We start from the raw sequence: 15,420 nt of genomic DNA, 5'->3' as shown, positions 1-15,420 counted from the left end.
GCCTCTCTTCTCGCCTGCTCAACATGCAACACATGGAGTTCCTCATCTGTGTACTCCGGCTCAAACAGGTATGGCTCTGGATCTGTGTCCGCTACAAGAAACTTTTCAAAATCGCGTTCAAAGTCGTCCATTGCAGCTACTAAAATCCGGAGATATTGCTAAGCTAAATAAACAGCTGAGTTTTGTTTACAAGCTACGTCTGTGCCTGCTCACTGGTGTATCCCTCCGCGCTATCCATCCATCACAGCGCAGGACGTACTGACCCCCTATAAGCGCAATGCTAACCGCTGAGACCCAGCCACTGGACGTACAGACACAAAAAAGATATCGATCATGTTGTCTCAATATGAAAATGATAGAGAAAGGGCATAACTCCCAAATGGTCAGAGTATTCTTTTATCTGAAGATACACAGTGAAGACATAACATAATCCTAACACGGTAAAGCTGTTACCTGCAGCCTTCGCTTGCAAAGCTAACGCTACTAACGTTCAGTCAGTCCAAGTGATTAGTGGAAACATGCTAACGTTACACACAAATTAGTAGTAAAGTAAGACCTGTTCATAAATGTTCTGGTGTAGCTCTGAATTTCTTATAAACTGAGGACAACTGCCTGCTGTATATTTGTGTTCATGGTCACAGTCACAGATAATTTTACATGATGCTCCTTCGTTATCCGCCACGACATCAAAAGTACAACCAAGTCCTCATAGATACAACTCTGGTAAAACTGTTAAGTGTTATGTGTTCAGCAATGCCCGTTGCATACTGCTTACTCGAAGAACACTGTAAACACGGCTCCTTCTTCTGTGGTTTAATCGCTGTGGGCTGCTGCGGGCGAGCAGAATCACTTCCGCCTCGGGTGCCGTATTCTGGTTTTGGTGACTTCTGCTGTGTGTCCGACCCGAGCGAGGCTATGCTAAATAGCCATACAGAGAAAGGCTTTTTTGTCGCTGTTGGGTTCAAATAAATATGCGGATCTTCAAGGGGGGGGTGATACGAACTAGGGACAGTTTTATTAATGGTAAATAGTTCCGCACAGCTGCTTTAAGGTTGAGACCTTAAATGTATGTTATAAAGAGAAGTGATGACTATCATTTTAACCGTGACATACATCCATAAAAGTCATTCAAATTCTAGCACTGTATAATTTTGATAAACTCACCGTCACCAGGGTGAAAATTAAGTTAATTTCTGAAATGCTCAACTTCCTACACCATCAGTGTCTGCAGCATGTTTCACAGCTGCGAGTTAGCGGCCAAATCGCACCCTGATCTAACCGAACCCTGTCATTCTAACACACACGCACACACACAGATCTAGAGTCTTACTTGGTGGTTTAAAATGTATAATTGCAGTTTTGTGCAGTATTGCCCTGACTGGGATTAAGATGTGTACGCAGACTGTGTACACACAGGTGTGATTCCGTGTTTCCTCTGTTGTCACAGTGATGTTGTGTTGTTAGACAGCAGGCGATGTAGATAAAGGAAAACCACACTTCCAGTCTCTTTTAGAATTCATTTTACAGTGCTTTTAATCACATACAAGGCTCTCAATGATCTGGCACCGGAGTACATAACTGAGCTTCTCACACCGTACCATCCAAACAGGCCCTTCAGGTCTGCTAGTCTGGGCCTTCTAACTGTTCCAGAGGGTGATCGAGCCTTTTCAGTTCTTGCTCCTTGGCTTTGGAACAGCCTCTCGCTGAGCATCAGATCAGCTGATTCTGCTCACGTCTTTAAATCTCATCTGAAAATGTACATTTACAGATTGGCCTTTCCTGACAGTTGATAGACTTATTGTGTGTGTGGGAGAGTGTGCCTGTTAGAGTTTAGTGCAAAAACTGAGAGGTTAAATACTCTTACTCTTAATATAAGGTCAATATAAGGCTAACCATTGTTATTATTATCAGCTAATCTGGCAATAATTTCCTCTTAATAATTGGTTACTGTTTGCCAAATCCCAAGTTAAAGTCTTTTAATAGCTTTTTCTTTTTCAAGCAACAGTCCAAATGTGTAAAATTGCCAGTTTACTATGATGCAAGACAAAGAAAAGCAACAAATCCTCACAACTAGAAAGTTAGAACTTTCTTGTTGAGGCTGAGGGATGTCGTGTTTTGTGCCACGGTGATCTCATCCCAATTCATCCTATTTAGCTTCTTGTGCAGAAGCCCCGGTGGTTACTAAAACGCCATAGAGGGCAACCTTTGGTGATGTATATTGACGCAGAAGGGTTTGGCGGTAAAACGGGATTGGCCATTAGATTGAGGCAACAGATTACTTGGCTATGGTTAGAGACAAAGATCAGGGTTGACACTAGTCACATGAGAGGACTCGCATAAGTTCTCAGCAGTTAGGTTTAGGCGAAGAACCTCTCAGTTACGGTTAGGAAAAGATTGCAGATTTGGTGGCACTAATGTGGCTCTGAAGGTGGCAGTGTGTACCCTGCTTTGAGTGTCACAGACACCGCAACCATTGTTGTTGTTTGTTAGTTTCAAACACTGGTCTCCTGGGTTAAAGTCCAGTGTTTGTTTGACCTATCTACCTGCACTCCCCCTGAACCTGAGTGGACTTTCACACTCTTTATGTTATGTCCATTGCTCTGAGCTTCTGATAATGACGTGGATGGGTTTATATCGAAGCTGGTTGATAGGCCAGATGCTAAACAGTGCCCCTGTTTCATCGTAGTGACGCCCAAGCGTAGCGGAGTATTTTGAGGTCCTGAGAGTCACACAAGGCTGGCTGTGCCGACTTTTTCGGGCTGTATACAGTAACTGAAATTGACTTGACCTGAACATCTTCAATACTGATCTACCCTCTGCCTGCCTCATTTCCTTCTCTTCCCCCTGAGACTTCAGTAGATTCGACTGCTGATTGATGGCTCGTCGTCCCCCATTATGAAGCTCACGAGACACGGGGCTGAAGGTATGACGTGAGCCGTCTGTGACCGAAAGAAAAATAAAGGAGCTACAGTTACAGGGAAAAGCCAGAGGGCAGCACATGTCTCCTGAGCTCCATAATCTGGTAAAGTCATGACCAGCCTTCAAAGACAGAGAGGAGCTCCAACCTAAACAGGCACGCATGTATGTCCAGTGTCGTTTAGTAAATCCAAGACATGTCCGTTTGAAGAGTCCTCAACTTTCTCTGATCTTGATTTCAGATTCTCCGTTTACGCAGGTTCAGAAGTTTACTACTCTGCGCTGTTAAAGAATGGTTTATCGTTCGTATTTTTCCCTTATGGTTTGTGTTATATATCTGCTGCATCCTAACTCAAACCTACTTATTTGTTCTTTTGTTTAGTGTTTGGATGACAATTTATGATCCCCCCCAACGCTGTTTTGTCATCTCTCTCCTCCCGTAGTCTGTGTCTGTCTGATTTGTAGACTTACATGTGGTCACCCGCCGCCCAGCGGAAACAGGAAGGGAAAGAATACAGGCAGCAAAAATGGAGTGTAAGAAGAGATGCAAAGGGATGTGAGAGCACTCGAGAGTTTGGAGAGAGGAGGGGAGGAAATTCTGTGTGGAAGTAGTGTGAGCAGATAAGAATGGGGAGTGTGGAGGTATGAAGGAAGTGAAGCTGTGGAGGACTGGTAATTAAAGAGTGGGGAGGACTGGAGAGAGATTTAGCTCAGGAGAGAATAAAGGAGAAGGGAAATGATGGACACCCAGAGTGGAACAATGCAGTATGCTGCTGTGTGAAGCAGGTTGGGATGATTTAGACGTCTTTGGGGTTTTAACATAGTCATTATGATGTGTTCTCTGACCATGGGAAAAGTGACACAAGTTGCAGTGTGAAGACTGAATCAAGAGCCTGAGAGAGACGTTAAATCCCTGCCTATTTTCTTTTTATGTCCCTGTAGTTTGTACTGTCAGAAGTACAATTATATAGCACAAACAATGTGTGTTATACTTTTGCACTCAGTGTCCACTTTATTAGGTACACCTGCAGAATCTGATTTAATCCCATCAACAAATCAGTCGTAAATGCTACCTTTACAAAGGTAATATAGTTCAGTTTTGATTGACACTGTCAGAGAGGTATTCCAGGGAGGGGACAATCTATCTTCACTATTTAATTCACTATAGAAGTGAGCCCAATGTGAGTAAGAGTCATAAGGGTGACTATTCTAATCATAGGTGTCACTTCCTTCACTGTTATTTCCTCAACTGTAATAGACAGATAGAGTTCTGGTCTTAATCCAACAAGCAAAATCTTTTCAAATGGGCGTCTCTGACCTAATGTGTGTCAATGAAGGGCTCTTTGACACAAAAAGGGTTGAGAACCACTGCGTAGGTGTGCCTAATGCAGTGACCTTCTTGCCGATGACTCCCAGGCTTGACCTGGACACAGACTAAACAGAGCATGTCACCAGTTGATACAAACATACAGTCATTCCTCACTGGCTTCTAGGGCTGGATATCGGTACTCAAGACCTTTAGGGTATCATCTGAAATAGCCCAAGTAGTATCAAAGGATCTGCTGTCAAAAGATACCTGCATTTGATCCTTTTTGTACCCAGATCTAGAAAAAAAAAGAGTATCTGTATGGTTTTCTCGCAGCTAATCACCGCATGCATTCCTTGATTTAATGCAGTTTGTGATTGGCCCACTACAGCAGCAGCTACAGCCCATCAGTCTGTGGCGTGGTGAAGTCTGTTGCTACATGATTGGGTATCGATTGCCATAGGATTGGGTGATGTGAAGAAAAATCATAAAATTTCTCCGTCAGTTTTGTGATGATATTGTAGGGTTGACTATCCGTGCCGTCTCAAAATATTTACACAATGAGATTTTGATAAATGATCATCAGTAATGTGGATATAATGACTAGGCGGGTAATGGCAAATAATACACCAGCTGGAACAGTCTTGTTTTTAAACAATACCCAGCCCTACTGGCTTTCCACTAAATACCACACTGTATTTCATGGGGTCTAGTGTGAAGCCCTGCCGTCAGGGGCTGAATCCAGGTCGTTGTTGTGGTGCACAAGGATATATGTTGCGATATATCATGTTGCCATATCAGTGCAATTGTTTACCTAAACCTATAGAGAACTTCTAGTAGTTTGCACCTTTATGTGGGAGCCCAAGTTACACATCTGGGACCCTTTATGTACCTGTGATGGTGTATCTGTGATTTTCTCTTTTTTTTCAAGACTAACTAAAGTGTTTCCTCCTGTACCTACATTTTTGAGTGCCTACAGTAGTAGCACTATTTGTAGTTGTTGGTGTGCAGACACATGAACACACACACACAAGTATGCACTTAAAAACATCTTCTCGTTATCGGCTATGAAAGGAGACTGGTATTTATCACCCCTCTGTTTAAGCCATGCAGAAAGATAAAGACCAGTGCGCATAGTGTACCACGAAAGTGCCCCTAGACAAAGATCTCCACATGCTTGTGCACACACTGTACTGTGTACATGCCCACACACACATGCACAGATTATTTCAGAAATAAGCCACTTTTGAATTACGACACAGCTCCTCCCCTCTGTCACTGTGTGTTTTACTTGTCGCTGTGTGAATTATAGCAAAATTATGACTGTGACAGAACCATCTGTCTTCAGAAAATCACTCAGCTTGTTTAATTTCCTTTTCATGAGGACAATGATTTACAGCTGTAAGTGTGTGTTGGTAGTTATGTCATGTGCCTGGGGTCTTTTTCTTTCACCCACCATAACAATAGAGAGTATGATGTTTCATAGCAAAGGAAACAGGTGGCAGTTTATTTCTATATCTGAACTTGCCAAATTTTTATCTATAATCTTGACAAGAAGGTGCAAATGACATACTTACTTTATCTCAGCTGTCTATATGAAGTAACTAAATTCCTATTTGCATATCACAGAATAGTCAGCAGGTGATGTCATCGCCATAGTGAGCAAGATATATCAATGTTATCACACAATGACTGACTGCTCAGTTCAGTCCGCTTGCTGGTTTCATCTGTAGATGCATCTGCATGAAACACCGCCCGTTTACTCGTGCAGAGTTTGAGATGTTTTGACATTACTGTTGTCTGTCTGTTTCTGCTCTATAGGCAGCAGCTGCACGGTTGAGACCGAAGACAAAACACACACCTCCTGTTTCAATAAGCCCCCCATAGACAAAGCTCTGTCTACCACACACACACAGGCTGCAGCTACGAGCGCACACACACATCTAGCCCCAAGTTCAACTGAGGCTTTATCTCTCACTATCTGCATCTGGTTTCATCTGTGAGCTTGTTTGAATGGTTGTCTGACATTGTTTAGGCTCCCTGCAGTTTTATTGATTCCTCTGAGACCCTTGGCTCTGGCTTCATATAACAAGGCCCGGAGTGTTTCTGTCCGGGGACAAACAGCATCACTGTGGTTGTTGGTTCTCACAGGAACACTGTCAGGCCCCCAAACCTCAGAGGTCATCACTCACTGACCCCCTGAACTCCCAGACCATGCAAACATGCCCAATTCCCATGGTATCTTCGCCCTCAACCCTTGTAAAAACACTGCCTTCTTATTATTCTCTTTCTAACCCACCAACCCTCGTTTACTTTCTGCCACTGTCAAGCCTCTCCCGTGGCCGTGTTCAGTCCCTCTCAGGAATGTAAATGACACACTCAACACTGAGATATAACTGTATTTGAGGCACCTGTACAACTTGATCTTTCAGTTGAAGTGACTCACCCTCACACACACCACATCACACGCCCCACCTAACCCAATAACCAGAGTAAATGCTGGCATTGTACGTCTCTGCAAACCATGGATATGTTACATTTGTACATTTAGTATGTAGTGGATATGTTGAAACTTTCAATTTTCAATTTTATGTTGTGACAACACTGTGGGTAAGGTGTGGATAGGTTTAAGCACAAAAATACACTTTGTAATGATTAGGAAAGGTCATGTTTTGGCTTCAAAATACCCGGCTTGGTCAGCACAAACACCACTGGAAATGTCCCGATGTAATGATAAAAAATGATAAGAAATATCCAGTTTTGTTGCAGCAAACATGGCTAGAAATGTCCTGATGTCTCATTCAAAAATAACAGGTTTTGTTGTAACAGACACAGATTGAAATGTTCTAATGTCTCATCAGAAAATAGCTGTTTTTGTTGCAGCAAATGCAGCTGGAAATGTCCTGAAATGTCATTGAAAATACAGGGTTTTAATGCCACAAACACGGCTGGAAATGGCCTGACGTCTCGTCAAAAAATACCTGGTTTTGTCGCAACAAACATGGCTAGAAATGTTCTGATCCCTCATTAAAAAATAGCCAGTTTTGTCGCAGCAAACACGACTGGAAATGGCGCAAATTTTCATTAGAAATACAGAGTTTTGATGCCACAAACACAGCTGGAAATGTCCCGACGTCTTGTGAAAAAAATACCCAGTTTTGTCGCAGCAAGCACAGCTGGAAATGTCCCTATGTGTTGTTAAAAATGCCTGTTTTTGTCAGTCTAAAACAGTTGTCTGCAGCTTTCTCCCCTAGGTGTCACACCGTCCACCATCTCCTACTCCTGATGAAAAATCAGATCATACTGTATGTGTAATCTGAACTGCCTTACTTTAGAAATGTTGAAATGATATGTATGAAATGTAAATGTAACATATTCATGGTTTGCAGAAACGTACAGTCAATGCATTGCACTTGCACTGAACAACACCTTAATATTCATTAACGCTTTCCTGGAGCGTTTGTCTGTATCCTGCTGTTCTTCTCGTTGACATGCAGCAGCGATTCTGGTGCAGAAGGTAGAGAGGACACATACTTTACTGCCGAGTCTGCAGACACATCTGAAATCTATCTACTTATTAGGAGATAAATTAGTAACTATAAGACTGAGAACAGAAACATACTTCCGCCACAGCCAGACTCACATTTTCCCTCCCTCCTATCTGCCTGCATGTCTTCCCTCTTTCATCACTCTGTGTATCATAATCAAGTTGTTATATTTAGCTCGCAGATTAGGCGTCTGTCTGCAGGTTCAAACAGTCAGCAATCAGACAGCCCTTTAAAGCCCTTTACTTGGCCTTTAAAGCTTGTTTGACTAATGTGAGTGTCTCGTTTTTTTTCATTAAAGAGATATTTGACAGCAGTGTCTGGCTTTATCTACCTTAAATCAATCTCCTCGCTGCTCTGTGTGGCATGTCTTGGAATAACATGGGTGTGTTTTGGGGTCTTAGTGGGTCTTTCAGTTGTGTGTAAGAAAAAGAAGGAAAAGATACTTCAGCTTGCAGGTTTTAAACGGTGATTATAAAACAATATTTCTCTGTGTCTTTCTGTGTCTGCTCTGTGTCCCTAAAAAGCTAAGATGAACTAAAAGGAGTTCACTGACGTTAACATTTATTCTTAAGGTGTCTGTATGTGTGCGTATGTAGTTGCATTGCTTCTTGGGCTTCTATCAGCTGTCTGACAGTGGATATTTGTAAGTACACGGTTTGACCACTAGATGGGTGTAGAGAGTAAACCATGAAGAAAAGTGGTGTTAGTCTCCCTCTTGTGACGCAATCAGAGAATACAAGCAGCCACTTAAGGAACTGGAATTAGGGTAAAAATGTGGAAAATAACTTTAATAGATAAAGTTTGTCATATTTCTTGTTGCATTGTTGTGATGCTTTGGTTGCACTGATAACTCTTGTCTTATTTTCCAATCTTCTCTTCTCTTTTTTTGACAGGTAAGTGGACTTTTTATTGCCACCCCATATATATATCACTAACGTCAGCCTTGCTTTTGTTAAACTCCAAACATTCATGATGTTACTGATAATTAGAAATCAATAATAAATAATTGATTGTAGTAAATTATGCACCATACTCAAAGCTATGTGCAGCAGCTGACAGTTTATTTGGTGTTCTGCATCCTTGACCTGAACTTGATCAACTATTTTTTTTTTCTTCGAACCTCAGGGTCATCCTGGGCCTCTCGGGCCTCAGGGCTCCCAGGGGCCTCCAGGGAAGCCAGGTGATAAGGGCATCGAGGGACCAAAGGGGCAGAAAGGTGACCGTGGCCGCAGTGGTTTCATAGGTCCCAAAGGAAATGTGGTAAAGTATCCTTTTCTTTTTTTTTATCTATGTGTTAAACATCACAACTCTCTCATGTTTGTCGTCTTGTTTAATGTGTGATTTTGTTGCTCTGCAGGGAATGACTGGCGTTCCTGGGTTTTCTGGAAACGATGGCATTCCTGTAAGTCTAAGAGTTGAAATCATTATTTTATTTGAACAACTTGTCATTTATATTCTTTAGAATGGGTTACTTTGTGATATTCAGGAGATTAGGAGTTTCGCACGTTTAGAGATAAATGGTCTGTTGACATATCGTATGAACCAAAACTATGAACTTATTGTCTCATAAAGAAGTATAGAAAAGACAAAGATCCCTGTGTGCACAGCTGCGCTCAGGAATGTTACCATTATCCTTAGAGACTGGAAGGTTTAACGCCACCCCAGAGGAGGACTGAATTTGTTTGTTGTATAATTTAGGTGAAGCTGAAAATGAGGTTCACTTCTTGTTTCACTGTCCTGTACTATATGAAGACACAAGGATGTACTTTTCAGTAAAATGACCTCCATTTATGTTGATTTCTTTTGGCTGGATGATCATTAAAATTTGAGTTTTGTTCCAGAAAGGGAACCTTTTCTATAGTTGAATTTCTTCGTCAGGCCCGGGATAGAAGAGCAGGGTATTCTGTTTGTGGACTGAGTAGTTAAATAACATGTGCTTTTGATTGTTACTGCAACACCATTGTAACGGTGTCTTGTAAATCCAGGAGGATTGGGCACATGTAAGTGTGCATTAATCAATTAAATCTATCCAGCAAGAGAAGCTCATCATCATAGGTGTCTTTTTTTTCAGATATATTTTTAATGAAGCAGGGAAGACAAAGAAAGCACATACACAGCGGCAATGCTAACAGTATACAAATTATTGACATCCAAACCTGGCAAGAGAAGACAAAAAAAAATCCTAAATAATAATAATAAAAAAATATGAATTAATTAAATTCAGGGAGTCGAGAAAATCCATGGAAGACAGCCTGTCCCACATTGCATTTCGATGTCATGACAAGCTATGGCTCCACATCCTTTTCCAGGCCAGTTCTATCAGCCCTGATCTCATCCTACGAGACCTGATAATTAAGAAATGGGTCCCAGGCCCGGTAGAACAAAAAGGGTTTATCCATTAAGGCTGTAGAGAAAGCCTCGCATAGAATGATACTTGTCACAGCATGGAGCCACTGAGTAGGAGTGTGAGCTTCATCAGTGATCCACGCGACTATGATACATTTCTGAGCACAGTGCAGCAGAATGTGCAGAAGGTGTCTGTTGTGAAAACCAGCAGGTGACTCGTCATTTAGTCCCAACAAGTCTAGTCCTTGCACCGAGATGTAGCTGGCGCTTAAAAATAACATTAAACTGTTGACATATTGTAATCCAGAACTCATAGGTGCACCAAGAAATGTGGACTAACAATTAGAGCACTTTGAGAAAGGTTTATTTTGTGCATTTTTTTACATAAATAAAGACATTTTCACGATTAATTAGTGCAGGAGAATTAAACAGGATGCAGGAAATTACTCTCAAAATTTCCTGGGGAGGACCCCCCAACTATGTTTCACTGGTGTCCCACCCAAAACCTACACCCTTGGTAGTAGCATTTTTTTTCTCCAACTTTTTTTCATACCAGTCTCTCATTACATTGCCCTAAAGTCTTTTTTCATCTGAGCCCTGATGTCCAAACCACTTTTCAGCACAAAGGGACGCCCTTGCTCACTGTATTGATTCTGCCTGTGATGTGTTCTGACTGATCATTTGTGAATTGACGTTCGCTCTGCAGGGCCACCCAGGACAGGCTGGGCCCAGGGGGAAGCCAGGTGCTGACGGCTGCAACGGGACACAGGGAGAATCAGGGTTACCGGGGCAAGCCGGTGCAAGCGGCGCACCAGGTTTTCCTGTAAGTGCAACTCCAAATCTGCCTGGATAATGATCTGTCGAAGGGTTCGATTTCCTGCTGGTGACTGTCTTTTTGTTTTCATTCCTCAGGGACAAGCGGGCTGGAAGGGACAGAAGGGAGACCCTCTGGACGTCATTGTGTACATGCAGCGCTTCAGGGTGAGGAGGAGGAGTTCACACCACACCTGGCTTCATAAAACTGCTTTAACGACTTGATATTGCTGTGACAAAGTGTTATAGAGCTCATGGATTTCTGACCGTCTCTCCACAGGGAGATCCAGGCACGCCAGGGGTCAACGGAATATTTGTAAGACACATTAATTGTGCTGAACATAGAGACATGATCAGATAATGGTGGTTACATATTGTCATCATTATCATCTCTTACTTGATTTTTGTCAGGGGCCTCCAGGAACTCCAGGATGGCAGGGTAACAGAGGCATCCCAGGACCGAAGGTAAGGGTGTCTGTGTGTGTGCAATTTTAATTTTAGTTTGTGAAGCTTCAACTTTTATGACGCAAAGGGCTTATCCTGTTTGTGTCTCCCTCTAGGGTCCCCCAGGGCCTCCAGGTCCCCGTGGACCAAAGGTAAGGCCACATCAATATGTATTTAATGTAATGTAATAGAAATTTGATGTATTGCTGTGTGAATACTATATGAAAGTAGGAATCTATGATTGCAGCTTTAAGTATTTGTTTTTCTGTGCAGGGCACGATGACCAAAGTGCTTAAGGGACACAAAGGAGACCAAGTGAGTGCCACGTTTGTCAAATGCATTGCTAATATCTGTTAATTAAGTCTAACTGCATTGCTGTAAAACAAATGTCATGACAACAAATTTGCTTGCTGTTTCTGCATGTAAAATCCTGAATTGATTTTGGACAAAAATCCCCTCATCCACTTTAGTTTGAGCTCTAAAAGTTTTACTTAACTAAAGAATCTGCACACTGGATGATGGCATGCGTCTCTCCGAGCTAGCTGACGTTTGTTGCACTTCCTACTTTCACCACAGGGGGACATCGGACCGCAAGGGCCACCAGGAAACTCTACTCATCAGCAGATTCTGCCCCCCTACGGACCCACGGTCTGTACACGTTCATATTCATTCATTGGTCTGCTGTAATGTGTACAGATGGTTCTAAAATATGAAATACAATAGGATAAGATACGATAAGATCTTCCTCTGTCATTATTTTAGGGACCTCGTGGAGAGAAAGGTCTGAAAGGAGAAATAGGAGATCCGGTATGAACGATCATACACATGTTATGTACACATACACAGACACATATTAACATCAGCACCTCAGCATGTCAACTCCTCCCATCACCTTTTCTTAGGGTTTTTTTGAGGGTGGCAAAGGAGAAACAGGTGTGATGGGATTCCCTGGAAACCGGGTGAGCGCAGAAACTCTCCTACACATTTCAGCCAGAGACTGACCTCTGTCTGTGTGTGAAGTTCATGTCATGTGCTGTTTGTGCTGTTACAGGGTGAACCTGGTGCAGATGGACGTCCTGGACCGAGGGTATGTTTGTGTGGGAAATGAGAGACATTGCATCATTATTGTATAAGCAAACTGAATTAAATTTTTTGACTTGTCAATGACAACTCTTTCAGGGGGATTTCGGTGACTCAGGACCAAAAGGCAGAGATGGTCCTAAGGTGAGAATGCACTGATAATAAGCCTCTGGTACCAAATTAGCTATGTCTTTAATCCGTTTCCATTTTGGATTCTTTGAACCTTGAATGTAACAGTTACAAAGTGCTTTACATGTCAGTAATTAAAACAAACAAGACATGAAAACAACAACTTTTAAAAGAAGAACTGAGGAAATAAAAGACAGTCTGAATGAACTTAAAACTCAGGTAAAATCAGGAAAGGCTCTCTATTAAAAGTATGTTTTAAGAAGGGACATCACTGACTCAGCCGACCTGATTTCCTCTGGCAGACTGTTCCAGAGTCTCGGGGCCCTAAAAGCAAATGCTCTGTCCCCTGTAGTTTCCAGTCGGGCCTCTGGAACAGACAAAAGACCTCTGCTGCCCGAGGACCTCAAAGTACGTCCTGGCGTGTACGGCACTAAGAGGTCGGAGATGTAGCTGTGAGATAGACCATGAAGAGCCTAATCAGTAAAATCTTAAAATCTATTCTGAAACATACTGGGAGCCAGTGTAAAGAGGCTGAAACTGGAGTGATGTCATCACATCTCCTGGCAGCTGAATTCTGATCAGTCTGGAGTCGATTGGTAGATTTTTGATTCAGGCAAGAAAAGAGGCTGTTGCAGTGAAGAGATGAAGGCGTGTAAAATTGTCTCGGTGTCTTTAAAAGTTAAAATGGAATGTATAAAAGAAGACATGCAAAGATGTGCAAGACTTTTGGGTTCTGAACCAAATAACGTTTGGTAGAAATGGTCAAAACGGTTTAAAATTAGGTGCAGGAAATGAAACAGAACTTGTTCTACGTTGGTGGGAAGGGGTATGGGGCAACAGCTTCAGGAGATCCGATGTAGAGACTCCGCATTTCTGCCAGTGTATTCCACCTCTTCACACAGACCTGTTTATGGACCACTCAAACATGATTGATCAATACTCCTTGGACAACAAACTGAAACCAGGACACTTCTGATACCAAAATCTTGTCCCCTTGCTTTCAGATTCTGCAAACACATGCAGATATCTGTCTAAAGAGAGGACTGATTATATGTGTTTGCACCCAGACACTGGAACAAAACCTGATGGACTGTTCAACACACACACAACAACATTTGATTGATTTTAAAAATCTCTTTTAACCCTTGTGAGTGTTATTCCAGCCATATGGCGCTGTAAGAGATAACCGAGTGAAGGGAACCACACCAGAAATTAAAAGGAGAATAAGAGATAAGACAGACTCAGAATAGTGTCACAGTCATTGTCAAACTGCAGCTACTGAGAACTGAAAGACTGACACAAGGTTTGTGTTTCAGGGGGTCAGAGGTGAAGCGGGAGAACTGATTTCATCAGGACCCTCACTGCCTTGGTCAGGTGAGCTGATCAGTACCCAAGAAACAGTCAAAGAGATGAGAGAGTTTGAAGATGAAACCTACGGGCTGACGGCATGCAATCTTGTAATTTCTGCTCACATGAAGTGAAACTCTGTGAGGAAATCAGTGGCGTTACTGAACTTTAACAGACTGCACAGTCAGAGCAAAAGGTCAGGAGGTCAAGATAAAGGTTTAGTTTACATGTAGGAGTCATTTACTGTCACATTTATTTTCAGACACTAGTGATATATGTGGGAAGGAAAGAAGAAGAAAAGAGTTTGTAATCCAGAAGTATTAAACTAACGCAACGATCAGTATTATTATTACAGCAGATGTATAAGCCTCCATATACAGTCTATGGCAGAGCTGCATAAGAATGGATTAAAGGAGTTACAGGCCGTGTCAGTGGAGTAATGAGCATAAGATGCTAATCATTGTCTCTTTTAATGATGCTTTGGCTCTGCTAAGGTGGTCCTCCCGGTGCTCCTGGTGAGCAGGGTCCACAGGGAGAGAGGGGCCCGGTTGGAGACCAAGGCTTCCAAGGACCCCCAGGACAACCCGCCTATGACACACAGCAACAAGGTCTGTAAACTGAAGCTTTGTTAAGAGACTCATCCACATACAGCATACAAGTGCAGCGTTCACACAGTCATGGAAAACCTGGAAAAGTCATGGAATTACACAGTCTAGATTTTCAGACTCTTGCCTCTCTCTAATATTAAACTAAAGAAGAAGAACTGTTGAGAAATCCCTCTTACAGGACGGACAGACATGCAACAGAAGAGACATTAATAAAGTTATTAGAGCTGCCCCCAACTGAGAATTTTCCTAGTCGACCAATAGTCGTCATTTAGGGCCATTAGTCGACTAGTTGCCTGCATGTTTACCATATTAATTTAATTATTAAATGATATATTTTGGGCGGGGCAACACAATGGTTTGAGTTGAAGGTGTGAGAAAGAATAGTATCAGTAACATTGTTAACACTGTGCTACATTACAGAGAAATACAAAACCGTACTAATGAACCTTCATTAATATAGGCCTATATTTTATCTACAAGTGCACGTCACACACTGAGGGAGCCGCCTGTTAATGACGCTGTGGGCTAATGGGCATGTAGCTACTTCCATGTTTCAGATGATACGTCATGTTTGTAGTCGACCAATGAAGATGAGTTTACATATCACTTTGGGTTCGTCCTTCACCTTCTCAAAATGATCCCACACTTTGGATTTCCTGCCCGACATGTTAGTAACTAGCCTGTGGAATAACTAATTAACATGACTCCTGTCTGACTGCTGAGCATGGACACTTCCTGTGTCTTACCTTTCAAATTAAATTCCCACATGGTCCAGTCATATAGGTTTGGATTTATTTTGACAAGGCGCGACCCCTAATGGAGTTTCACATTTTTAACTGTTTTTGTTTTTTGTTTTTTTTCTGCGACTAAGCAACTAATGAAA

The 15,420-nt window shown here is 42.2% G+C and overlaps 1 protein-coding gene across 3 annotated transcripts in view; it reads left to right on the top strand.

Moving 5' to 3' along the window:
• The window catches only part of col4a2 (collagen, type IV, alpha 2), a 91,343-nt gene that overhangs the window by 54,770 nt on the left and 21,153 nt on the right, over positions 1-15,420 (top strand). For all 3 annotated transcript variants that reach the window (XM_050049533.1, XM_050049534.1, XM_050049532.1), the window contains 15 exons: positions 8,896-9,030; positions 9,128-9,172; positions 10,823-10,939; positions 11,029-11,097; positions 11,210-11,245; positions 11,341-11,394; positions 11,490-11,525; positions 11,647-11,688; positions 11,950-12,021; positions 12,136-12,180; positions 12,276-12,332; positions 12,425-12,460; positions 12,553-12,597; positions 13,899-13,956; positions 14,424-14,537. In XM_050049533.1, the coding sequence (XP_049905490.1) occupies positions 8,896-9,030; positions 9,128-9,172; positions 10,823-10,939; positions 11,029-11,097; positions 11,210-11,245; positions 11,341-11,394; positions 11,490-11,525; positions 11,647-11,688; positions 11,950-12,021; positions 12,136-12,180; positions 12,276-12,332; positions 12,425-12,460; positions 12,553-12,597; positions 13,899-13,956; positions 14,424-14,537 (961 nt within the window). The remainder of the gene's footprint in view (positions 1-8,895; positions 9,031-9,127; positions 9,173-10,822; positions 10,940-11,028; positions 11,098-11,209; positions 11,246-11,340; positions 11,395-11,489; positions 11,526-11,646; positions 11,689-11,949; positions 12,022-12,135; positions 12,181-12,275; positions 12,333-12,424; positions 12,461-12,552; positions 12,598-13,898; positions 13,957-14,423; positions 14,538-15,420) is intronic.

Source organism: Epinephelus moara, chromosome 7, assembly GCF_006386435.1.
Source record: "Epinephelus moara isolate mb chromosome 7, YSFRI_EMoa_1.0, whole genome shotgun sequence".
NCBI classification, from domain to species: domain Eukaryota; kingdom Metazoa; phylum Chordata; class Actinopteri; order Perciformes; family Serranidae; genus Epinephelus; species Epinephelus moara.
This window is presented reverse-complemented; position numbering and strand designations above follow the sequence as displayed.